The sequence below is a fragment of the Culex pipiens genome, chromosome 1 (assembly GCF_016801865.2).
Source record: "Culex pipiens pallens isolate TS chromosome 1, TS_CPP_V2, whole genome shotgun sequence".
NCBI lineage: Eukaryota > Metazoa > Arthropoda > Insecta > Diptera > Culicidae > Culex > Culex pipiens.
Genome location: NC_068937.1, coordinates 4055638 through 4081212, shown reverse-complemented (window position 1 = coordinate 4081212; position 25575 = coordinate 4055638). Strand labels below are relative to the sequence as shown.

General features: G+C 40.2%; 2 protein-coding genes and 1 long non-coding RNA gene across 7 annotated transcripts; 2 read left to right on the top strand and 1 right to left on the bottom strand.

Moving 5' to 3' along the window:
* Nucleotides 1-1702: 1702 nt before the first annotated feature.
* On the bottom strand, nt 1703-18428 carry LOC120432221 (probable phosphorylase b kinase regulatory subunit alpha). Of its 4 annotated transcripts, none has more exons than XM_039597397.2 (12): nt 18174-18428; nt 17952-18108; nt 16148-17263; nt 15739-16062; nt 12283-12430; nt 10565-10729; nt 10334-10501; nt 10036-10278; nt 9804-9977; nt 8669-8841; nt 7953-8603; nt 1703-3958 (listed from the first exon to the last, which is right to left on the bottom strand). In XM_039597397.2, the coding sequence occupies exons 2-12, from the start codon at nt 18078-18080 to the stop codon at nt 3560-3562; spliced, it is 3690 nt and encodes a 1229-aa protein (XP_039453331.1). In that variant the 5' UTR covers nt 18081-18108; nt 18174-18428; the 3' UTR covers nt 1703-3559. The 4 variants fall into 4 exon arrangements, with proteins under 4 accessions (XP_039453331.1, XP_039453328.1, XP_039453330.1 ...); XM_039597394.2 differs by lacking the exon at nt 12283-12430 and adding an exon at nt 15398-15545 and having other exon boundaries at nt 8669-8877; nt 18174-18427; XM_039597396.2 differs by lacking the exon at nt 12283-12430 and adding an exon at nt 15398-15545 and having other exon boundaries at nt 18174-18427.
* Nucleotides 7256-7826, top strand: LOC120432222 (uncharacterized). The gene is made up of 2 exons (XR_005608038.2): nt 7256-7608; nt 7670-7826. It is a non-coding gene; the product is annotated as an uncharacterized LOC120432222 (long non-coding RNA).
* Nucleotides 18429-20606: 2178 nt separating the features above from the next.
* LOC120432299 (uncharacterized) lies at nt 20607-23564 on the top strand. Of its 2 annotated transcripts, none has more exons than XM_052707547.1 (3): nt 20607-20811; nt 21264-22467; nt 22527-23564. In XM_052707547.1, exons 2-3 carry the CDS (start codon nt 21289-21291, stop codon nt 23361-23363), a joined length of 2016 nt encoding a protein of 671 aa, XP_052563507.1. In that variant the 5' UTR covers nt 20607-20811; nt 21264-21288; the 3' UTR covers nt 23364-23564. The 2 variants fall into 2 exon arrangements, with proteins under 2 accessions (XP_052563507.1, XP_039453420.1); XM_039597486.2 differs by having other exon boundaries at nt 20608-20960.
* Nucleotides 23565-25575: the final 2011 nt, after the last annotated feature.

Genomic DNA, 25575 nt, shown 5'->3' with positions numbered 1-25575 from the left:
TTTTTTTTTGTCAATTTTCAGAAATTTTCAGGTTGTGCAAAAAATCTTTGACCGATTTATGAATTTTTGAATCAATACTGATTTTTTTCAAAAATTCGAAATATTGGTCACACGAATTTTTCAACTTCATTTTTCGATGTAAAATCCAATTTGCAATCAAAAAGTATTTTAGTAAAATTTTGATAAAGTACACCGTTTTCAAGTTAAAGCAGTTTTTAGGTAACTTTTTTGAAAATAAGAGTTAAACATTCAATATTACACCCTTTTGAAATGCTAGTCTTGGTTTAAAATTTTTGAAAACATTGTTTTCGAAAAGATCGGAAAATTTCACGAATGTTTCATATTTTAACATTGTAAATCGGAAGTTGCTGAGATATCGACGTTAAAAAATGATGGGTATTTTTGGTGAAAAACATTAATTTTCCTGTTTTTAAAACTTCTCATGGCAATATCTCAGCAACTAAGGGTCGTATCAACAATGTTCAAAAAAGCAAAATATAGAGAATTTTCTCAGCTTTTCAAAAATATTTTTTCAAGAGCGACATGTGCACTAATTAAAAAAAAATGAGGAACTGCGACTATTTTCAAAAAAGTTACCTAAATGGCTTTAACTTAAAAACGGTGCACTTCATCAAAATCTCACTAAAGTACTTTTTGATTGCAAATTTGATTTTAATTTTTGCGACCAATATTTCGTTTTTTTTTTTAATCAGTATTTATTGATTCATTATGATTATATCTCGGTCAAAAATTTTGGCCGTTCTGGAAATTTCTGAAAAGTTGGCATTTGATGTCCCCTGCCCCTAAAACATATAAAAAATTTAAAAAATATTTTTTTTGCAAGTTTTAGTGACAAAAAGTTAAATTAAAAATCTCATTTTTTTACCGTGTATATTTTTTTCAGTGTAGTCCTTATCCATAGCTACAACTTTGCCGAAGACACCAGATTTTTTAATTTTCACATCATGTATGAACATCTGCAAACTTTGTATGGAAAATTATATGGACAAACTAATTATGCAAAATGGCTTCTTTGGGCATACCGAAGGCACCAAAAAAGGTTCAGACAGATTAAAAAATTTAAAAAAAAAATCGAATGACCGAAATATGAAAGAATTGCTCTATCACTTTCGTCATCCCAGGGAAGAACAAACACTGAACTTTTACAACACTTAACTAAACTTTTCATTGAAGTAAAAGTCGTTAAACGTCCGCACGTTTTCTCTTTTTCCTTCACGCAGAAAAATATTTTGTAGAATCAGCCTGTACGAGGTTTGATTCAACAAAATTTTTGTTGAATATAATCAACGCAGATTTTGCGTTGAAACAAACCTTGATTTGAAAAAGTTGCTTTGACGTTTAGCGTTGATTCAACAAAAATCTTGATTTTCAAATCAACACAACGTTTTGTTGATTCTTATTTTTCTGCGTGTTCTCTCGTTGCTGTCAGATTGACAGCGTTGCGGTGGCTGCACGTTGAACATCGTTTGCGCGAAAATGGGTAGAAGCGCGCGTCTTCTGACACTCTGACAAAGATTTATACAATTTTTTAGTTGAGCATCAAAACCAAATTTTGAAAAAAAAATTAAAATAAATTTATTTTTTGATGTTTAAATGATATTTAGAGAACGACTTACCCTGGAATGACCCTTGAAGGGATTTTTTCTCTCAATAAAAAGGTTAAAAGTCAGTTTAGAATTGTTTTTGCCACGCTATTCGTTCGTTTATTGATTTCTTATTTCTTCAGAAACAGTTATTTTAATTGCTTGTATATAATGTTACTTCTTGATATCAATTTTAAATAATAATAATAAGAGCATCATTTTGCCAATAGTGTCAACAACAATCTTTTCTCTTCTCTCCTCGCCGCAGCCTTTGCTATTCGTTTTTTCGTTTTGTTTTGTCAGTATTAATCCATCGTTTCACGTACAGTTATTTAAGATTTTTTTTCTTGCTTGTGTGAGTAAATTGCCAGATTAAACTTATTCATAGTCCTCTAAACTATTAATCCAAAACAACACTAGACCAAAAAGAGAGAATGGTAGTTTTTCGATCTAAATAATACTAATCAAAACGAATAGTAAAATAGTGACAAGAAAGTCTAACGTAGTGTTTATAAATTCTAATGAAAAAAAAAATTGTTTATAAAAAAAGAACAAGCACGTTCGGTGGAAATCGACGGAGTGGTGAGCGAGGAAGGACTGACAGCGAAACAGATTCTGAATGGAGTTGGCCAGTTCAAGCGAAGAAACCTGCCGACAGTCCAGATCATCGAAGTCAGACGGATGGCAACTTCGGAGGGCGAGGGCGCAAACAAACGGTTTATTCCTTCAAGTTCGTACCGTGTTACGTTTGCCGGAACAGCGCTTCCGGATTTCCTGCTAATTGACAAGGTACTCCGACTCCCCGTACGAATGTTTCACCCCAAGGTCATGAGCTGCACGAATTGCCGAAAATTGGGACACACGAAGTCTTTTTGCTACAACAAAAAGGTCTGCGGCAAGTGTGGCGAGAAGCACCAGGACGAGCAATGTCAAGCAGTGGAAAACAAGTGCCTGCTCTGTGGAGGGGCTCCGCACGAAACTCGTTCCTGTCCCAAGTACAGGGAACGTTCGGACAAGTTGGAGCTGGAACTGAAGAGGCGCTCAAAGCGATCTTTCGCGGAGATCGTCAAATCAGCTGCAGCTACAACCACGAACGAGAATCCATTCGCTGTTCTTTCGGACGAGGAACCGGAACATGAGTCATTCGGCGAAGAGCTGACTTTCCGCTCTGGAGAGGGAGCTCGCAAGAACAAGGAAAAACCTCGGAAACAACTCGGTAAAACTAGAAAAGTTTCGAAGGATACTACACTCCCAGCGGACAAGGAAGATTTCATCCGAGCATTCCCTCCGGCAGGCTCAAAAAAGAATCATCAGGAGATGGCAAAACTGAAAGTCCCTCTTCCTCAGAAGGACGCTTGCAAGACTGCTCGAATAAGGATTCCGTTTTCCAGCATCGTCGAGCTGGTTCTGTCGACGATGAGCGAACCGACAAGAGCGATGGTGGAACCTCTGGTACCTTTCTTGCGAGCAATCGGTAAACACTATGCCGAGAATTCGACCCTCTTGGAGTTCATTAGTTTTGACAGTTAGAATTTAGGAATCAATCATGTAATGTTGACCCTCGGTCCCAACCTGAGATGTTAATTTCTAAAAGGACCTAATAAAAATAAGTTTACAGAAAAAAAAAAAAAAAAAAAAAAAACGATTACGGGTTTGTCATGTTAGTGTGTTTGTGTTGTGTGGACGACTAAATCACGATCAGGGTTTCTCAAAGGCTACTTGGATTATGTTTTGAGTAATATCTATCTATTGTAAAATTAAAACAAATCACTTTTAGCTACTTGCAAGATTTTTTTTGTTTTGTTTTTTGGGTTAGATATTATTCATTTTGTGGTGTTTTTTTATTTTTTTTTTTTGGGTAAGCACATTTACCTAACAATTAGTGTAATTTTTATGGTTGCACCACCAATTTCTAGGAAACGCATGCAACTTTCCCTAAATTAGATGGCGCTCTCCTAACAAATGGTGCAATCCATGTCGCCGGTTTTGGGCAGTCCCTCGAGCACCGATGCCACCGCCCTGGCGATGTACGTCATGGTGCCGTAGCTGCCGCTCGGTGCCGAATCGTACAGATGCTGGCAGATGTAGGCCGCTCCACCGCACAGCAACAGCCCGGCGGTCGTCGTCTCGCGGATGTCCTTGTTCTTGGCGCAGCACAGCATCGCGTCGCCCTTGACTTTGCGCTGATCTTCGAGGAAGAGCTGGTTCGCCTTGTGGACGAGATGCTCGACGTAGATGATGTCACCGAGCGATGCGATAATGTTGTGCTCCGTTACGAGGGTGAGAACCATCAGGGCCTCGACGACCAGCTGGCGGTACTCGGGCTGGGGGATGGTGTTGAGGGCGGTCTCGACCTGAGGAAAGTAATTTGGAAACGATCAGAGCAGCGACAACCCCTTTTAAGAATTGTAGGGGAAATATACCCATTTTAAGCCTAATAAGTGGTCGTGTTTGTATGATGCTGGATAGTCTGGATTGTTCCTTGAAATTCACTAAAACCAAGTACACCAACGAGTAGAGCAACTTTTTGGGAACATTTCTGTTTATTTTTACTTTTGTTAAAAGTTATGCTATTCCTTTTACAAGCATTTAAAAAAAATAATTCCCAAATGCATTCTAATCAGTCGAGTACATTGGGCCACGCCCATTTTTCTATTTTCAGCTTAGTTCTTTTTTTTTCTTCTTCTCTTTTGGGTCTGCTTAGTGCTGCCAAAATTGATGAAATTTTAAGCAAACACTCACGAAAAGTAGCATTTATAGAGAAAATTCCCTGGCATCACTGACTCACTCCAACAGGCGCAGCACCAGCATGTTGGTGGTGTTGGTGGCCACCCTTTGTTCTTTATTTGCCTTCGCCTCTCGCTCGGTTTTCTTCAGCCTTCGATTGGAATGGGTAGTCAAAATTGAAACGTCAAAAGACTTGGCGCGTTTGTTTTTTTGATGGCGCTTGCTAATTATTCACATGTTTCGGGATTATTTTTCAAGTGAGTGAATAACTAATGTGCAAAAGAACATGTTCCCGGTAGTGGGAAGCAATTTTATATCTTAAGCGCTTTGAAATCGTTAGCGCAAGTGAAAAGATATTGATGGCGACTTTCGTTAAGCAGTTAACCTCTGATCTTGCGTGTGGATGTGTGTGCCACCAAAATGATGAGAAATGGTCTCGCAAAATAGAAATTATGATCAAAATGCTATAAATTTGATCTTTTTGGCCAGTAAATGGCATAAATTTGCGTGCTTACTCGAGGCAGTGCTGTTGCTGGTAAGTTTATAGCCTAAATAGTATTTTTGGAGCTTTAATCGAGCATCTAACTCTCCATATGACGAAGATAGGTGTTTGATTAGAAAGGGTTTATTTCCCCTACTAGAAATTAGATTAAACTTTGTTAGAGTGTACTTTAACAGAATGTTATAATTATCTTGTTTTACCACTTTCAAATTATAAAATATTAAATTTGCAGAAGATTTTTTATCAATTTTACGAATTTAACAATTTTTTAAACTTTACAATAGATTTGAAACCGAATTTTTCAAACTTAACAATTAATTCAAACTCTTTCATATCTTTTTAAATTTTTGAAATTGGGTACTAAAGCCCTATGTAAATTTTTATGTACAACGGTAAAAAACACGATTAAAACCCATTTCTGAACACTTTTTTTTTCATTTTAATGCATAAAATAATAATGACAAGACAACATTTTTTCGATGGATCAACTATGGTCCCCTTGGAACGAGCTGTCAAGTAGGAACTTTTCTGTCAAGAAGGACCGCGAGGTTAATTTTTCAAAATTGATTTAAAAATCCATTTTAAACTCTTTGTGGTCGTACAAAGGGTCATTGTACTCAGAAAAATAAGCTTTATCGCTGTAAACAATAATATCAGCAATCTAAGCTTCATTTTAGGACCCAATTAGCAGACTTTTCAGATTCTGGTAAAAAAAATATTTTTAAATTTTTTTTAACCTTTTACAATTTTTGAAATTAAATGATAAACATTTATTGAATATTTAACTTTGAAGTTCTTTTTGAAATGAATTTGAGAATTAAAAAAATGAATTTTCCGTATTTTTTTTTAATTTGTAAATTTAATAAAACATTAAAAAAGATTTTTTTTAGATTTTCAATTTGTTATACTTTGATTTATTTGAATTATTTTTTTGAATTATTTTTTAGATTTTTAGAATAATTTTTTTTATTTGTTAAAGTTTTAAAATATTTTTTTTTTATTTATTTACGATTTCTTAATGTCTTAGTTTTTTTCATTTGGATTAAACTTAAATTTTTTTTTGTTTTCTAGAATTCCAATTTTTTGCAGAGCTTTAGATTATTTTTTTTAATTTTCAGGTGTCACTAGTGAATGCATAATTTTGAACCACAAGCACACGCGCTCAAAGCAAACTGTTACGGAGTACGTTCACTAAGAAATAGGTAAAGCTTTTTTAGAGTGTACTTTGACAGAATCTTTAAATCAGTAATAGACAAATTTTCATATTAAAAAAAAAATCGAATTGCAGCATTTCATTTTTTTTATGTGGCAAATTTATAATTTTTCAGATTTGATGAATTTTATCAAACTTTAGAATTACACGAAATTTCTGAAACCGAATTTCACGAATAAACGTTCACGCAGAAAAATAAGGCATACCTTTTTGAATCAACAAAACGTTTTTTTGAATTGAAAATCATGATTTTTGTTGAATCAACGCTAAACGTCTAAGCAGCTTTTTCAAAACAGCAAAATACTTTTGTGGAATTGAGAAAATCAAGGTTTGTTTCAACGCAATTTTTTGTTGATTATATTTAACAAAAAATGTGTTCATTCAAACCTCGTACAGGCTGATTCTACAAAACATTTTTCTGCGTGTTTTAACATTTTACAATAGATGAAAATTTAATGAATTTGACAAAATCATAAAACTTTACGAATTTAATTAATTTGATGTATCAAAATATTTAAATAAATAATTTTGAGAAAAAAAAGGTTATATAATTTTGTGGAATTTAAACATTTTTGATTATTTAGAATTTATATTTACCTAGAATTTTCTATTTTTTAAAATCTAATAAAACTTAGCCATCCTGAAAAATCTTAAAATTATATAATAAAAAAAACTAAAAACTCAGCCCTAATAAGCCCAGTACGAACCACTGATTTTTTTCACATTTTGAAATACATAACATTTTCATTTTGAAAGTACCAAGATGACGGCCAAAATTGCGGTGATAAAATATTGAGGTAATGCATTTATTAATTTGTAGGACAAGACAGTTTTTAACAAGTGGGAAAATATTTTTTTTATGATTTTAAACTTTTCTCAATTCCGAGCATCTTATTTTTTTCAACTTTTGAAACATTGTTTTTATCTAATTTTTTTCTATTTTTTTTTTAGTTTTGAAATGTTTCAAACCGGGAAAAATTTTAAAACTGCTATTTTTTAAATTTTTCGATTACTTTTCTATAACAGAGTAAAATAATATTTTTTTTACGATTTTTCGAATTTGAATCATTAGGATTTTTTTGGATTTTTCAGTTTAAAAAACAAGTCTTCAAAAAATACACAACATTTTATGCTAAGATACACATTTTAAAAGTTTCAAACATTTTAAAAATGTAAATATATTTTTTTGATTATTATTTTTTACCTCAAGTTTTATTTGTTAAATTTCAGATTTAAAATACAATATAATTCATGTTTTTTTTTTTAATTTGTTGATTTATTTTTTGTCCTGTTTGAAAAAAAGTGACCAAAAATTGTTCTTTTCCATGAGGCCTCACACAAAATGTGTGATGAATCAAATTTGTTTCGCTAATTTTTTCAGCTCCAGCTCTGCTGGGGATTGTTGAGCTAAATTGCCCACATAATCACTTCCACAATGGTGAGATTAACAACTTTTACTGTTTTCGCAGTCATGCTTACGGTAGCAATTTTCTGCAGTGAGGCAACTTCCAAAAATATCAAGACTGGCGGAAATGAACCAGTTGTAGTTATCCCAATTTGGAGTGAGTTTTCTTTATCTACTTGTTTTTTTTTTAATTGAATTGTGTTTAATTTTTTATTTAGTTAAAGCTGTAAAGCGGAATTCAAAGAGGGACTTAACATCTTTTTTGCTAGATTAAATTAAAACAAAACAAATGAACAAACGCAATAAATTATGAAAAACCAGTGAAAACCATGTCAGCAATTTTGCAAAAAAACAAATTCTTGTCTTTAAACCCAATTTAGCGTGCAACTCTGACAGCCTAAACCAAAACAACCCCAGTAAAAAGTTTCCCTCCCACAATCCCCCGACAATGTCGGTGCATGTCGGCCAAATTAGTCGACATAAACGGCGTTTTTCACTCACCTCCAGCGCAAACTTCAGCTCGTTCGGCGTCATCTCCTGGGTCAAACTCTGCGGCAGGACGCGCCCTTCGATGGCCAGCCCCTGGCAGCGTTCCAGCACGGTCCAAACGCGCGGGTAAAAGTCCCTCGGCACCCGGTTCAGCGCTCCGTCCAACCGCCGCCGGCGCAGCCACTGCCCCTGGCGGTCGTCGATCATCGAACTTTCTGCCTCGTCCGGTTCCGGCTTGCCGAGCCCGATCTGGCTCTTCTTGCTGACGCGGCTCGATTTGCAGCTCACGATCGAAATGTTACCGCGCGCGACACTGTTGATGGCAAACTCCTTGCCGCTGAGGATGTGATGCAGCAGATTCTTCATCTCGAACGGGCTCAGATTCAGCAAGTGTTCCGACGCCTGCTCGCCGTCGCAGTTCAACGTCCGGGACAGCTCCTTGGCCATCACCTGGATGATGAGACCGACCCGGAGGCGAAGCATTTCGTGGAACAGTTGGGGCTCCGTCCGGATAAACATGGCCAGATAGACGAGCAGCTCCTGGGTCAACATGGCCGTACTCTCGTCGTCTCCGTACGCTTCGTGGATCAGGGTACGGAGTTCCGCTTCCGGAAGCGGAGCCGTTATGGTGTACTCGCTGTTGGGCGGCATTCCGACGGTGACCTAAGAAAATCCCCCCATTTCAATACCACAACTCGTCAAAAGGAAACAAAAACCGTCCAACGAACCTGCTTCTGCCGCACGAGCAAATCGGTGACGGCCTTGGCCAGATCTTCGACGCGCTTGCCGAGCATTCCGGCCGTGTGACGCACCAGGCCCCACATCTTCTGCTGGCAGGCCTTCTCGTACAGACCCTTGAGCAGACCACGAACCGTCACGACGCGGCCCTCCTCCAGCATGCCTTGGGATTGGGAATCATCATTAGGGCCACCGAGTTCTGGTGCACGAGACGGATCGATTCCGGGCAAACGACGGCATTCCCACGGCCACGAGCAAGCAGCATTCACGCAGCGTAACAAATCACACGCAAAAAGCATGTTTTGTGGTTTTGGTGTGGTGTTGTATGTGTGACATTCACAAATGTTTTAAGTGTGAGTGTGTGAGGGTATTTGTGTGTGTTGGTGTGATTTTAACGGTAAAATCAAGCAAATGAAACAAAATGAAAATCGTTAGATTGTGGAAGAATAGAGAAGGGAACTCCAACCAACAAACGGAACATCTGCATGTGTCTTGTAACAATTTTGAGATGTCTTGGTTTGTTTGATTTTTTTCAGCGGGTGAATTTGGAATTTTGAATATAAAACAAACAAAGGACAACACAAACACAGAAGGAATACCGATGGGCCAAAATATTGTTCAAGCCAAATGGTTGCAGACTTTCTACTATCAAACAGACAAAACACAAACAGTTGCAGGATTGCAACGGCAATATCGATTTTGACAGTTTCATCGACGGAACATCTGCATGTGTCTTGTAACAATTTTGAGATGTCTTGGTTTGTTTGATTTTTTTCAGCGGGTGAATTTGGAATTTTGAATATAAAACAAACAAAGGACAACACAAACACAGAAGGAATACCGATGGGCCAAAATATTGTTCAAGCCAAATGGTTGCAGACTTTCTACTATCAAACAGACAAAACACAAACAGTTGCAGGATTGCAAATTCGACGGCAATATCGATTTTGACAGTTTCATCGACCTATCGATTGATCGAATTTTCTATGGGGTCGTGCATTTGACAGCCGCATTCACGTCAACAACCCCGTAGAAAACGCCCCATCTTCAAAAGGTGGTTTTACCGACCAATCTAACGATATTGCCGTTCGAATTTCGCACTTAACCCGTCCCAAATCGCCTTACCGGTGTTAAAGTCCAGCCCCTGCGTGTCCACCAGGTGCTGCAGGATGTCGCCCTGCTCTTCCAGATTTTCCGTCTCGCGCAGCATCGCGATCAGCTCCTCCACCTCGGTGTTTTCGAAGTTGGTCTCCGTAGCGGGACGATGCCGGGGCAGCGGTTGAATCTGGATCTTCGGCGCTGAATTTTAAAACGCTGATAAAACTAACTTTCATTTCGAAAAATCATAACATCTTACTAGCTGTCGTGGCCGACGTCTGGATGTGCAGCTTCTTGCCGTCGTCGATGGACATGCGCTGCTCGTAGCGACCTGTACCGGCTACCGTCGGTCCACCCGCCTGCTGCGGCTGGTTGTTCGGCGAGGGGTCCCGCGAGATGGCCAACGTGACCGTGCCCTCCTGGTTCGGCTCGAGCCAGGTCGGAGTGACCGAGTGGGACAGACGCCGCTCGGTGACATTGCCCTCCATGCCGAGGGTTTCCGCTGTAGGTAAAAACATCTTAAAATTGATCCTTCTAAGAAAATTGAATCGCCTTACAGTCGACATTGATCGAACGGGTCTTCTTGATGGCACCCTTGACGGACATCCGGCGGCGCAGGTTCTTCGGTCGCAGCCCGGATGATCTAACGGAGCTAACGGAAGCTCGATGAGTGAATGATCGCAGCAAATGTTCCTCCAGATAGGACTGCACCTGGGGATTCAATTCTACGAGAACACGAATCATTTTCAATTCAACTTTGTCTAACTATAAAATGTGAATACACTTACTATCCGGATATCCATCCTCCTGGCTACCCAGGAAACTCAAATCCGTGATGGCCGACGTGTTGATAAAGTCACCCAAGTTGCCCAGGATCACCCGGGTACCGTTGATGTAGCCCGACTTGAGCTTTTTCATCGTTTGGATCATCGCCAGCGGCACTTTGTTGTTGTCTGTACGATGAACAATACGTTAGTATAATTTTCCAATAAAATTTTAAGGGGGAGGTTCTATACAATTTTACTAAAAAGATACTAAACTATCAGGTAAAACAGAAGACAAATGATGAAAATAACAAAAAAAGTTAAAAACTAACAACTTTACAAAACAACACAAAACGGGAATTTCAACAAATCATTAAAGCTATTTCTACTAAACAAAATCTACATAAAAATCAATTGCAAAGCGTTCTTTTTGTGTGAATTTGGAATTTTTACATTAGAATAGTTTAGTGCGGCCGAATGTCGTTCCCAATCGTTCCAATTCGTTGGTTAATTATTGAAAACTCAATCGTTAGTATACTTTGACCACCAGAAACCTGCGTTAGCACTCACACACACCAACCATCTTTAACCAACCGCTTGTCGACCGTTTCGATAAACGAAAGTTCTGAACACACACACGTTAGCGCATAACTGTTTTGGAGGAGAAGAAAACATGTTGACGTTGACGTTTCTTTTTCGCAATGCTCGAACCATTTCAGTCGCCAACGCGCTTTTATTACTTATTTGTTTTTGTCAAGAAAGTAACAATCGCGAATCATTAGATGAAAGCCTTACGTTTACGGTGCAAAATTTAGTGCAGTGTATGTGTTTGGTGCTGTGAAAGCATTTTAGAAGAGAACCGACAAACGAAACTAACTCGGCTGACATTTTCTATGGGGTTGGTAGCGAAAAACAACAACAACCCCGTAGAAAATTTTGCAATTATGTCGACAACAATATGTTGGCAAAATGTAAGCATGTATCGTGGTCTCATTTGAAGCAAATTTCAATTGAAGCCAATAGAGGAGAAAAGCAACTCGCGACAAAATTTTGAGGCTAGGAATTTTGACAGGTATGATTTTCATAAAGTATTCGCCTCCTTTTCTCTCCCACAGAAAACCTGGGAACGAGGTAGCTGTCAAACTAGGCCAAAATGTTAAAGTCACTCACAAAATGAACTTTGAGTGATTTGAGTTCATTTCTGACGTCACGGTTTTCTCCTCTATTCCAGACCGACACTCCCAAACATCAAGCGTTGTGAGTGACATGAACTAATTGGTGAACCCATGAGAGAGCCCCAGTGAACGTCAAATACTCTGACCATTGAAGCACATCAAGCGGTACAACACAACGAAGCCAGTGGCAGCTTAACTTAAACGACAATAATGGAAAATTTTGTAAAGGAAAAAAAAACAATAAACCAAAACAAAAGAAACGACACTGAATGGAACTCATGGAGTAAGTGAGTGAAAGAGAGAAGAAAACGAGAGTGCAAAGGTAGTGACGCGCCCATGGAAGATGAGTGAGGTTCGCCGTCTTTTGTGACGCGACGAGATAGACCTGATGGATGAGTGGGTGATCATGATGAGTGATGGATGAGATCCCGTCGAGTGATCGAGACGTGAAAGTCTTTTCGTTCTTTAACTTGTTTTTTTTTTTTAGAAAAAAAGGGCAGGCACTAAATCGAGTGTGTTGAGTGTGAATATTTGGGGGGCGCCATGGTTGCGGGCCGCGATAGTTACCTATAAGCCAGTGAGTGGCGGTCAGTGTGATCGTGGGCCGACCAAGCAGATGGCGCCAGCTAATGCTGAGGAACCCTAGGATGTCCATAAAATTGCTGACCAGCAAGGCCGGATCGCGGGACATGTAGTACTCGTCATGGTCAAAGATCTACGCGTGCGAGCGTGTGTGCACCCGTCACCAATGATTTGTAGGATATTTTTGTAATTTAATTTTTTTTCGTTTCGATTTCATGCAAGCCGCCATCCACCATTTTTGGGTTTTGTTTGAGGGTATGATCATGTTTTGGATATTTGTGCAGCATTTTTTTTTGTTTGTACGGGAAGAAAAAATATGAAACCAAAAAAAGAGAGAAAGAGAAAGACTGCCAATTAAAGATACATGAATGCTACATCCGGAGCATGTAACGGGTAGCGATCAAGGGGTAGGACAGTGAGTGAGTTTGAGAAATATTGAATAATTTTGAGTAAAATTGAGCCACTCGAGTTACTCAGAATTTCCTAATCTTCACGAACGACGTAACGGATTTTGACACTGACATTTGACAGCGATGACGATCGACGTTGACAGATGCAAAAAAATAATCGGCGGAAAAAGTACTAAATAAGTAAACGAGACAAATAAGCGACTGAAAAATTCTGGTTCTGATGCTCAATCTATTTTTCTACCATGACTCGGAGAAGGATTAGGCTGTTCTGCTGGAGAACACCAAGGAAACACCGACTAGCCGATTCCGGCCATTCAGGCGAGTGGAAGCCGATCTGCCTGCGGCTGTTGCTGCCGTGCCGGCCGTCACCGGTGCCACCACCACGCAGATGATCTCGGCCAATGACAGGAACGATGCGAAACCCAGACCATCGGATTGTAGGGCGAAGCAACCGACGGATTTTGAGGAGGCGCGCAAAGGACGGTGTTGAACGGTCGGCTGGTCTTCGATGCGATGGTCATCAATATAAGTTCTTTCTCTCTTTATAATCCGTTTGCTTCGATGGATGCTAAGGCAGGCTTTTTCGGGAGGGTTCCGGTTGCCACATTAGGAGAATCGTTGGAACGAAGGAGGAAACGGGGAAATTGGTATTGATGAGAAGGAATATGAAAGTTGGATTTACTTTATTGCAGAAAATCGGACCCTGTGTCAAACATTTAAGATTTCGTGTCAGATTCCAGCGCCATGGACGTCAACGTGGCCAAAATCTCCGCTGGCCGCTGGCTCCGAAGTTTAAAATATTTTGTTCGAACCACACAATCAGCGACAGTGGTATTTATAAAGAGTTGGTTAGAAGAGTCAACCGATGGAACCGTTTTGTTCGTGCAGCGGTCTCGCAGCCTGAGATTGTGTTCGCACGGGTAACATTCTGCGGAACCTTGGATTTGAATTTTAGTTGGTGACCTTTTCTACTCCACTCCACCGATCCACGGAAACAATCTTCCTGTTCCGGTACACCAGACAAGTACATTACGCGTTCCGGTGGCCAGCGCCGTCTGGCTCGTTATAAAAACAAATTATTTATGATTGAATCTAGCTTTTATCACTAATTGCGTTAGCCCTTTGTAGTAACGCAAGCAAATTTCGACTAAGGCAGTCAGGAACGAACTCAGGAAAACCAGCTTGATGCCAGTTTGTGTTCCGTTAAGTAGTTGCGGCTTGTTACGGTGGGTAGGCGATTTGTACGATGCTTCGGCAGGCTTTGAGGTTGGGCAAGTTGATGCAGTAAAAGACAGATACCGGTCCGGAACTGTCAATTTTGGCCGTCTTGCACCTTTCCAGAAAAAAACTGTTAAGAAGATTTTTGCAAAGAAATTTGGTTGGCCAATAGTCCAACACGTTCCGCCGAAAGAGGCCTGTCCAAAGCCAAAGCGCCGAGCAAAGAGCCTTAATACGGACTACCGGAAGTCGCAGCGGACCAGTGCTGGGGTCACTTGGAACTGGTAAGAGGTCAACACTTGGCGGGAACGGTTACGCTTAACGACCATAAAGGGGTCTCAACTTGGTCACCACAGACACAAGTATATCCTCCAGGCCTTAATAGTAAATGGCCTTCCGATAAACCTCCTAGAAAGGTTCCTTTTGTTCCGAAATCGGCACTAAATTTGAGAAATTGGGCAGCACCGTAACCAGAAAATTTTTCTTCAACCTAATTGTCACGCTCATCTGTCAATCTATACACATTCAAATATTCCGTAACCTGACTGAAAATCGTTCTAGAGGAAAATTGAGTAACTTTGAGTAACATTGAGTCATTGTGAGAAATTGAGTCACTCAGTTACTCTCTGTCCTACCCCTTGGTAGCGATTGTTTTCTTCCTTCAGCGTATTTGACGAGTTTTTCATAGGTTTAGCCGATGATCCGGTTCAGCTTGCTCGAAACGACGCCGACGTATTGGTACAAGACGACTTCTAAAACTAATGCTTATTATTCCTTCGAAACCATGGATGCCAATCACCAGAAACGAGGACAAACTATTCTATTTGAGGTAAAAGAAGCAGAAAGACATGCTTTCCCGAAAGAAAGGAAAGTATAGAAGAAAAGAAACTACGAAGAGAGAAAGAAGCAGAAGCCTCCACTAAACAACTACCGGAAAAGGGTTGAGAAGTAATATATACAGGAACAGAAATAACCAAGCTTGAAGAGAACTATAGAACGGAAAAGTTATAAACAAATTAAAAACAGAAGAAAAAAACAAAATATGATACAAAAACATATAAAAACTTAAACAAAACAAAACAAAGGATAAAGTCATAAAAAGAATAATATGCAAAATTACATTTATAATGCGAGATTTAGGATTGTCATAAATATCTGTCCGACAATGTTGAGCAAGGTGGACTTAACTGTCAACACGTTTTTAACGGGATGTTTGAGCACAACTCAACTCGACCCCGTACGAAATTGACAGATGTGAGATTGTGAAATTATGTCGACTAAATCGAGCTCTCGAAATTCTGAAAACGATGTTGCTTTATGACTTTATCCTTCAAAAAAAGATAGATTTGTGCTACATAAAAACATTGATGGTGTAAAACGATGAAAACAGAAAAAAACGAATTTTGCTACAATTTTGGACGGAACTAAAGAAAACCAAGGACATTCTTGCTCGCGAGGTTCACAACACCGACCTAGATGGACCGTTTTCAGCACCAGCGTTAGCAGCGGCCGACCGAGCAGGTTCTGCCAGGCCGATTTCAGGAAGTTGATCTCGCCCTTCAGCAGATCAATCATCAGTTCGTTGTCCGAGGCGATGTAGAACCGGTTCACGTCGGAGAACTATTCGCGCGCACGCAGATACAGACACACAAAATTAGCGAGGTTTTACAGAGAGTTTTTTTTTCGTGGGTGTTTAAAAATTGTGGGGGAAATAATTTGAGCTACCGAATCGTGTGCACACTTCTTCCTGCAAGAGAGGGTTAATTTGGGCGAGGGAGATTTGGCCACGTGGCCACGGAGAGTCGGAACATACCTGAGGAGTGAAGGCAAAGATGCGATCCTTGAGCGAGTACAGCTTGCTGGTGCTGAGAATGCCCACGTCGCGAGACTTGCGACCGCTGAGGCCAAGCTTCTTGTTGCGGCCGAGGTAGGTGTAGAGATGGCTGAGGACACGCGCCGGTTGAACCTCGATCGGAGCTACGTCGGCGATTGTTTGGACGTGAATGCCGTGCTCGGCTAGCTTGTCACGGATGTAGTTGTCCTCGGCCAGGATGACCACTTGGACGACGACGTCCGGTTTCTTTTGGGCGCCGAGGCGACGATTCAGTGGATCTAGCTCGCCAACGGCCAGGAAACCCTGGAGGGTGAATGCGTTCGCTTTAGTTAGTCTTACGACTGTTTGGTTGATCTATTGAAGACCAGGAGATCTGTAATTTCCTTACCTCCTGCAGCAGCTTTCCCAAGATGTACAATGACTGTCCCCACAAGAACGGGCACCGTCCCACGGCCATTCGCTGTTGAGAACCCGGATTTTGATACTCCGCTCCGACGACCTCACCTGGGACGGCGTACAGTTCCGGCACCAACCGGATACCCTCCTCCGTTTTCACCAGAATCTCCTCCAACTTTTGCGAGTACTCCGAAACGGAATCCTTGTCCGTTTGGAAGGCCTTGTTCAGAATCAGATAGCAAAAGAACAGTGGCCACTCGCTTTCGATGTTTTCGAACATGCGCAACTCCCAGCGTTCGTAGTACAGCCGGGTTTTGTCCTCCTTGGGTGTGTTGTAACCATCCCGGAGGAACCGCTTGCATCCGTAACGTCCTTGAAGGCGGTTCACGATCGCATTCTGTGTGGACTCAATCAACTGCGGATCATCGCAGGCGAACGCCGGAAAGCCAATAACAGACAACAACCCGGCGTCCAACTCCTTGCTGTTGGATTCACGGGGCAACATGGACTGCAGAACCGCCTGGCACTTGTGGGCCTCATCCGCGAGTACGTGAATCACGCTGCCCGATCCACCGCGTGCGCCGAACAAATCCAGCTCGTTCATCGCTTCCAGTGCGGCCTTGGCCATTCCAATCGAGCTCGCGTTCAGCTCGGTCTGGCCATGGTTGGACTTGTCTCCCCGTTCCCAGATGCCGTAATCCGGAATGCAGTACGCGGATTCGATGTAAAACACCAAATTCTGAATGAACGAAACTTCGTCCAGCGAAAACACAATCTGCAGCCCGGAAGCCGTCATCTGGGCCAGGATCAGCAGGTACAACGAGATGGCATCGATCTGCAGGTGGCCCCACTCGTCATCGCCCACCACGGGCTGGCCGTTCTTGCTCGAGTACTTGGCGTGCAGTGAATCGAGCGGATTCTGCGTCGTCTTGAAGCGCTCGACCTTGTCCTTCTGGTTCATCATGGCCATCAGCAGGCCACGCATCAGCTTCACGCAGCACTGCTCCAGTTCGTACGCTTTGGCCCGATCCTCGTCCTGGTCGGCGATCTTTTTGTACGCCATCGAGAGACCCCACACGGCCAGAATGCAGTACACGTTGTCTCGGATCTGCGAGGGGGTTAATTTTAAGTAATGTCTTATATTTTTTTGATTTTTAAAATGCAGTGCTGCCAAACAACAACGTTTAGTGCAAAGTGACAAAACTAGTTGAAATTATCTTACAGTTTGTCCCGTTAATCCTTTGCCGGTTTGGCAGCGCTGCAAGATGATGAGTTCAAACCATGGAAAAACATAAGCTTTCATAGTTCGTTTCAGATGTTTAAATTATAACAGAAACTAAAATCGAAAAAAAAAATCGAAAACTATTTTTCACGCATCATTGTGACGAAATTAGTGCAATGTTGAATAACCGAAAATGCCATTCAATGTATTCTAAAATGTTTTAAACACCTGATGATTTTTTGTCTTTGTCGACACTTTCGGCCTTCAATGTGTCGACATAGTCGGGTTACTTTTGTACAGGGTTGGCTACCGTTTAAAGCCGTCCAACCCAGTGAGAAATTTATGGATTGTTATCAAAACAGAATGATTAATTCTAAATATTTTTAAATTTAAAGTTATTTTTATTTTCATCTTCATTCAAACAGAATAAAATACGAAATAAAATTCGTTATTTGATAAAAATAAAAAAAATTGCAATATTTTGGTTTTCTATGATTATTTAAAATACAAAATAATGATCCTTAACTGATAATTATTTTTATGTTTAATCAAAACAACGTCGATTTTTACTCACCCATGCATGCTGGTTGTGCGGACTTGCAGGAAAGAGTCCCGTTACTGGCTGCTGATGGGACATAATCAACCGGTGCACGATCCGCTGGTAGTAGTCCAGCCGGACCCCGGAATTGCTGCGACTTCTCATTTCGCTGCCGAAATGTGTCCCCTGGAACCTGCCGAAACCGTAACCGTTGAAAATTTCAGAACCTTCGCTGGCCAGACCACCGCAGGAACCTACCTCCAAGCAGAGCTACCTGATCTTCCCCAAGAGACGGAACGAAAGTGGGCAAACTTAAACTCGACTTTTCCACCCCGGTACCGACGCCCCGCGGACCGATTTCACACTCTTCAGCTGCGGGACACTTGCGCACACACCGGACGTTGCGTTTGGACGCGAAATTTAGAACATTTTCGGCCGAAAAACGGATTTTAGTCGCCGCCCGAGTTCCGAAGCTGCGAAAAGGTTGAAAATCCCGAATGTCACTTGAATGTCAATTCAATCATCTGGTTGCGGGGTTGCCCTTCACGCGGAGGAAAAGTGATGAAATCGGAGAAAAATAGAATCAATAATTGATATAATAATTGAATAAAACTATGTATTTTCGGAATTTTGAGATGTTGGTGGGTGTTTTAGAATCAGTTTTGTTCGCCTAACATGATTCTTACGAAAACTCAGTTTGTTTACATCTGAGGGTTTCGCCCTTTTGAAAAGTTGTTACTGAATTTTAGTAGGTATCGAGGTTTTTAAGCGAAGATGGCGTTCGAATGGTGAACGTCCGAACTGCCAAAATCGCGCAGTAGCACCAACATTAGAAAAAAATGTGGCTGTCATGCCATTCTCTCTGGTCATGCCATGGCACACTTTTTTCGTAATGTTGGTACCACTGCGTGATTTTAACATTTCGGGCGTTCACCTTTCGAACGTCATTTTCGCTTAAAAACCTGGATATAATTTGAACGTACATTTTTGACATGTTTTGAGCGACTCAAAACCTGGTTTTGTTTTTTAAAATAATAGCTGTCTTATTTACCCAAGGTCCTACACGGTGGGAACGTCAGCTCAACTGTTCGTTAATGTATTGACGCAAATATTTCGTGCTTTCCATTTCATTAGGGCACAAAACATTTGTAAACAAGAGTGTATCCCTTTCACACCTCATTTGAGTGAAAGGGATACACTATTGTTTACAAAACTTTTGTGCCCTTTTGAAATGTTAGGCTCCATTTATCAAAACCGCCGTCAATAGGTTGACGAATAATAAAAATATTAATTCTGTCCAACCCCAGGGTAGGTACATATTTAGCATTTTCAACCCATATCAAGCGAAAAATGGCTCAATGAGAAGTAATCAAGCAAATTTATATCGAAGCTTTTGCAAAAGAAATTGTCTAAATAGTGAGAATTGGGAAATTCGACGGAATTAAGGCTTAGATTTTATCCTACCAAACATACGTGAATTTCCCATATTTGATTAGAATTGGGTCCTAAAATGAAGCTTATATACGACGACGTTATATAGATTGCTGTTATTATTGTTTACAGCTATAAAGCTTATTTTTGCAATTCCGTCGTGAAACTACTTACTTTTCGTGCCATTCTTGAACGACGAAATAGCCTACTTTTCTGTACCAAAAATAACAGAATCGAATAGCAACACTTTTCAAAATAAATGCTGAAAAGTTCTACTTTTCAGCACTGAAATGGATGCTGACAAGTTAAACTTTTCAATACTTGTTTCGAAAAGTAACAATTTTGAAAAAAAATGATTTAAACGATTTATTGACAAAATACATGAAAATTTGACTTAAAATTTTACTCAATGGGAGTTTTTTTTAAATTGCAAAAAATGTTGTATGGAACTCGTTGCAAAACTAGATTTTTTCAGCACTCTTCGTATTTATCCAACTCGGTGAACCTCGTTGGATAAATGTACGACTCGTGCTAAAAAATCCTCTTTTTGCAACTTGTTGCATAAACTACTATTTTGTGAGTACAATGACCCTTTGTACGACCACAAAGAGTTTAAAATGGTTTTTTAAATCAATTTTTAAAAATTAACCTCGCGGTCCTTCTTTACAGCAAAGCTCCTACTTGACAGCTCGTTCCAAGGGGACCACAGTTGATCCATCGAAAAAATGTTGTCTTGTCAAAAAAAAAAATGCATTAAAATTAAAAAAAGTGGTCAGAAATGGTTTTTGATCATGCTTTTTACCGTTGTACATAAAAATTTACATAGGGCTTTAGTACCCAATTGGGTGCTACTTGTCAGCTCTTTCCAAGGGGATCATAGTTGATCCATCGGAAAAATGCTGTCTTGTCAACTTTTTGTTTCATTAAAATACAAAAAAAGGATCAGAAATGGTTTTTATCGTGTTATTTTACTGTTGTACAACCTTTAAGACTCTATTGAAATTACTATGAGAAAACAAAACTCGCCCTGTTGAGTGATTTCTTCAAGTTTTGGTTCCTCTTCCCACACGGCGGAGTTGGCGCACGCGGAAGCAAAATAACGCGACGCTCGTGCGGGCAAAACAACCGCGGGTGGGAGGGGAGTTTGTTTTGGTAGCCGTTTTTGACGTTTCCACCACCGTTCGCGGTTTTGACGAGTGCACGCTGATGCGGAGTGGGGCAGATGGCTGGGTGAAAGAAATTTAACGAAGGTTAATGTTGTTTATTTTTGGAAGCGGGTCGTAAATTTTAAGTTTCGTTGAAATTTGTATTATTCATGTTCCATCACGAAAACTAATTTGCATTTCCAGGGCCAAATGTTCGGTGGAGCTCATTAGTTTAAGACGCAGAAAGGAAGTCATTAAAAATTGTGGTTTCAAAGATACAAGACCTCTCTCTTTTTGGTGGATCTATCCATTCCAACTAGGTAGGAGACCTCACAAAACAGTGTTAACCGTTGTTAGAGTCGTGTCAACGTATTTTTTTTTTCTAAGAATCATAAACCGTAAATCGTGACCTTCGGACTTCGGAGATAGTAAAATTCGTAGCTGATTGCTTATTTCATAATTTTTGGAGGTTTGTTTGATTTGCTAATCTTTTGCTTGATATCCGACACGTAATGTAATTTAATTTGTAATTTGTTGTTTTATTGGGTACATACCATAACTTGTTAGTTAAACTATGTATCAAGTCAAAGCCCTGATAAAAATAAGTTAAGAAAAAATAGGGTATATTCTCAAAACGCATCAATATAAAACAAAGTTTTGTACAGAACATTTTATAAATCGTGATTAATTTTCATTTAATTTTTGTACTTCTGAGATCTATATCCAGAACTATCATTGACTCCATCTAAATATTCCAATAACTTAATTTTAGAGAAACTTTAACAAAGTTACCAACGATGAATCCCTGCCCAGCCTGCAACGCCGTAATCGATGCCGCCGGTTGGCCAATCCGCTGCAGCGGCCAATGTGGCCTGTCTTTCCACGCCCAGTGCGTGAACCTATCGCCGTCCCAGTTTGGCGCGTGGAACGACAAGGTCGGCCTGCTGTGGTTCTGCCTGCAATGTTTTCCAGCGTTCAATCCGGCGGTGGCCGCCATCCGGAAGACTACGGTGGCCCGAGTCGAAGAGCTCGAGTCCAAGCTCAACAGCGGCCTGGGACGATTTGAATCTCTCGTTAAAGGGTTGAGGGGAAATTTGGCGAGCGTGGCGACGGCCAGGGTGGCGGCCGTGAAGCCGCCTCTGCCGACACTTCCGACCGAGATGTGGGAGGAGATCTTCCTGAAGCTGGACCTGTGCACGCTGAAGAAGGTACGGCTGGTTTGTCGCAAGTGGAACGAGATCGTGACCTGCTGTCCATCGTTGTCAAACAGTTACGTGTTGACTATTCCGGCGCCGCCAAAATTGGAGGACATCGGGACCGTCCGGAGCACGTTGGCTTGCCCGGCTCAATTTTCGAACGTGGCGGTAACTCTTAGGCCGTTTGCAAATCCGGGGCAGAGCGTCTGGTGGAAGTCGGCGTGGCAATCGTTTGGCCAAACTTTGCAAATTTTTAAATTTAAAGGCGATAACGAAACCAACCCCACCATGCTGGAGATGATGAGATGGATGACAAACCTCAAGGAATTCACCTACACCAAGTATGGGTATACAATTCCCGACTACCGAGTCAATGATCTACCGATCAACTTCCAACTAGATAATGTTCAAAAAGTCATACTGAAACAAACGGAATACAACGTCGGTATGCTTGTCCTTTTCGGAAGGATGTTCCAGAAGTTAAAGGTGCTCAAATTGTACGTTCGAGTGTCTACTGTGTTAATGCACATGCAAGATTATAACCAGAAGGCCATAGATCTGATAAGAGCTAACATTGGCACTTTGGAAGAGCTTAAACTGTGGCCAACAGATAGCATCATAGATAATCTGATGCTTGTTGACGAGCCAAAGTTGAAGCGTGTCACGATTATAAAGAATGACCAAAGCGGAATCACGATCACGCAAGTTGTACAGCTAACCAGACACCAAACCAAGATTGAGCGGCTTAATATAGTGGACGTGTCCATTGAAGACATTTCGGTAAGATGTCCAAAACTTCATATTTGTTTAGAAGTTTAAATTAATTCTTTTATTTGCAGGCACTTCGTGAAATTGTACTCAACCTTCCCAACCTGAAAAGTCTAAAGATCTCTCTCCCCGTTAAGGAAGCTGCTATCAACGCGCTGCCACCGTTCCTGGCCACGCTGACCAAGCTGGAAACGCTAGGAATCTACAAAACTCTCGATCGAGAACAGCACCAGTATCTGCAACTTGGCGAGCTCGGTTTGCCCAACCTGAAAAAGTTCAAAATGGCCAACATGACGCTTGCAAGAAACTCTCTGTCGAATTTCGCAGCTCGTTGTCCCAAACTAAACTCCATCTTCCTGCAAGATGTCACCATCACGGATTGGGCCGAACTTCCGGCGCTGGTCTCTCGCGCTCCCTCTCTAAAACAGCTTAAACTGGTGCTCGTGAGGGAGGAAGAAAACAACCAGGCCTTACCCATCCCACCCACCAACCCGCCCACCCAACTGTCCAACCTGCGCCGTCTGTGGATCTCGTGCACCGACATTCCCGACGAAACGTTGCACACCCTAGGCTACCTGTGCCCTCAGCTGGAGCTGTTCCATCTGGCAATCGTCATTCGCCAACTTACGGACGACGCTACCATGGCGGCGCTCTGTCAAACGCTGGAGAACCTCCGGGAGATTAAGCTGTACGGGCTCGATAGGATTAGCGTGCGTACGCTGAAGTGTTTGGTGGATCGCTGTCCGAAGCTGAGCAAGGTGCTGCTGGGGAGCTGTTCGATCGATGAAGACTCGGCGCGGCAAGCGTTGAAGCCGTTGAAGGGGGTTCAGTTGGTGTACAACTGTGGAGTGTTTAAGGATAAGGAGAGAGTTCGGCAGACCTATGAATTGCCGAATGTGAACAACTGATCGTTTTGTAGAGGCGGAATCTCCTTAAAACATATATTTTCAAAACATTTCTTATATATTATATACTATAAAAATCATTCCCAACATTACTTTGTAAACGTTGCCTTTATGAAACCATTCACTTTTGTTATTGCAGATTTTTCTGTCTTCGTCGTGAATAAAGTATAAAATAATTTTAAATTAGGTTTTTTTTTATCTTCTTCAGAAATGTATTTATTTCAATTCTAGATTAAATCACAGACTCCTTTTAATTAACCTACACGAAAAACCACCGGCGTGGGTTAACATTTCAAATTTGCAGACCACGTGGTTTATGCACGAGCCCCAGGCGGCGCCGAGTTATAAGCGTTTAGGGCATCTCCACCGCAGAGATCTAAATGCGTGGCAAACCTATCGGTTGGATCCCCACTTTTTCGCATTGCTGGGAGCTAATTTGACTACCGAATCAAGCCCACCGCGGGGATCTAATTTATTCATTTTCAAATTCTAGCCGTTTTGTTGATCGAAATCAATAAAACTACATTCTAGCATGATAGAACATGCTTCCAATTGCATTATATGTCCTAATTGTTTGCTTACATCAATAAAATATCCTTTTTTAAATTTTAGAAAGAGTTCATCCGATTTGCTTCCGACATGTTTGCTTGTTTGTTGTTGTTCGTTTGTTTTTTTTTTAGCGATTTTTTGAATTATTTGTATTTGTTTTGGTTGAAGATGCATTTATTTTGAATATCAAATTCGAATGAATATTAAAGAAATCAGTAATTTAGTTCAAAACGATTTTATTAAATTGAAAAGTTGTGGAATTTATATATTTGTTTGTATTTTTTAAATAAAAAATAATCAACCATGAATGTCCAAAATTTAAAAATTTTGAACATTTTTAAATTATGTATAAAATTCAAATATATATCAAGCGAAACAATGTAATTGGTCCAATGTGAGTTAGTAAACAAAGGGTGTATCTTGCTCACGTCTGTGAGGAGTAAGGTAAAATTACGAATACGTTTATTTTTATTATTTATTTTTTTCATTTCATTTCAAAATATTTTCAATGGTTGTACCGTAAAGGCTGATACGCAGATCCGAAGGAACCCAAAACTCCATATAAAAAAACGCCCAAGATACGGTCAGGGAAAGGGTCACGAAAAGATTTTTCTTAAGCGGTACGCAGCATAAACGAAAAGTGGCGTTTGACGTTTCTTCGCGCGGTGCTTGTTTGCAATATGTTCTGATGAAAAAATCGAAGAATTGGAATTTTCCTTTTTAATAATCTTGTGTTCGATATAATAATATTTAAAATCCCCGCCGAATCTAAAAATGCAGAATTTTGAAATTAAAAGGACAGATATAGTTTTTTGGTCGAAATGGAGTAAAAAAAGAAGTTGTCTTTATAGCTGTCGGCCACTATTGCTAGTACCAATCAGCAACCTCTGGATTGTGAGTCCAGTGCGCTGTCCAATTGATCCACACAGACGGAATCGAAATTAAGTAAAATTTACAAATTTACGAAAAACCCGAAATTCTAACATTCAAAAACACAATTTTTATCAAAAATAAAAAAAATAAATTCAAAATCTGGATTTTGAAAATTTAATAATTTGGGAATTTAAGAATTGAGGAATTTAAGAACTTAAGAATTTAAGAATTTAAGAATTTAAGAAGGAGCTTTTCTGTCAAGAAGGACCGCGAGGTTAATTTTTCAAAATTGATTTAGGCTGGTACAAATATTTTTAAAAGTTTTTGTCACCCCCCCTTCAAAATTGGCCCGAAAAATCAGGGGGCAAAAAAAATATTTTTACAATAAACTTCAAAATTTCAATGAAAATTCAAGTGCAACCAGCTGAAATCAAATTAAAATACATTCTTCTGCGTTTAAAATCATTTTTAGCATGTTTGGGTTTATTAAAAAATCTTAAGATTTTTTGAAAATTTTTGATGCAAAACCTTTTTTTTCGATACAATTTTTGTTTTTGTCAGATCTTAGATTTTTTTGAAAACTAATGATTGCAAAACAACTGAACTAGTGTAAAATGCATTTTAAAACACTTTTTTCATTTAAATGTGAAGACTATGGCTTGTTATTTAAATTTTTATATTTTTTTATTTTTTTGCCCCCCCCTTGACCTCGGCCAGGGCCGAGGGACAAAAACTTTTTTTAATATTTGCATCGGCCTTAAAAATCCATTTTAAATTCTTTGTGGTCGTACTC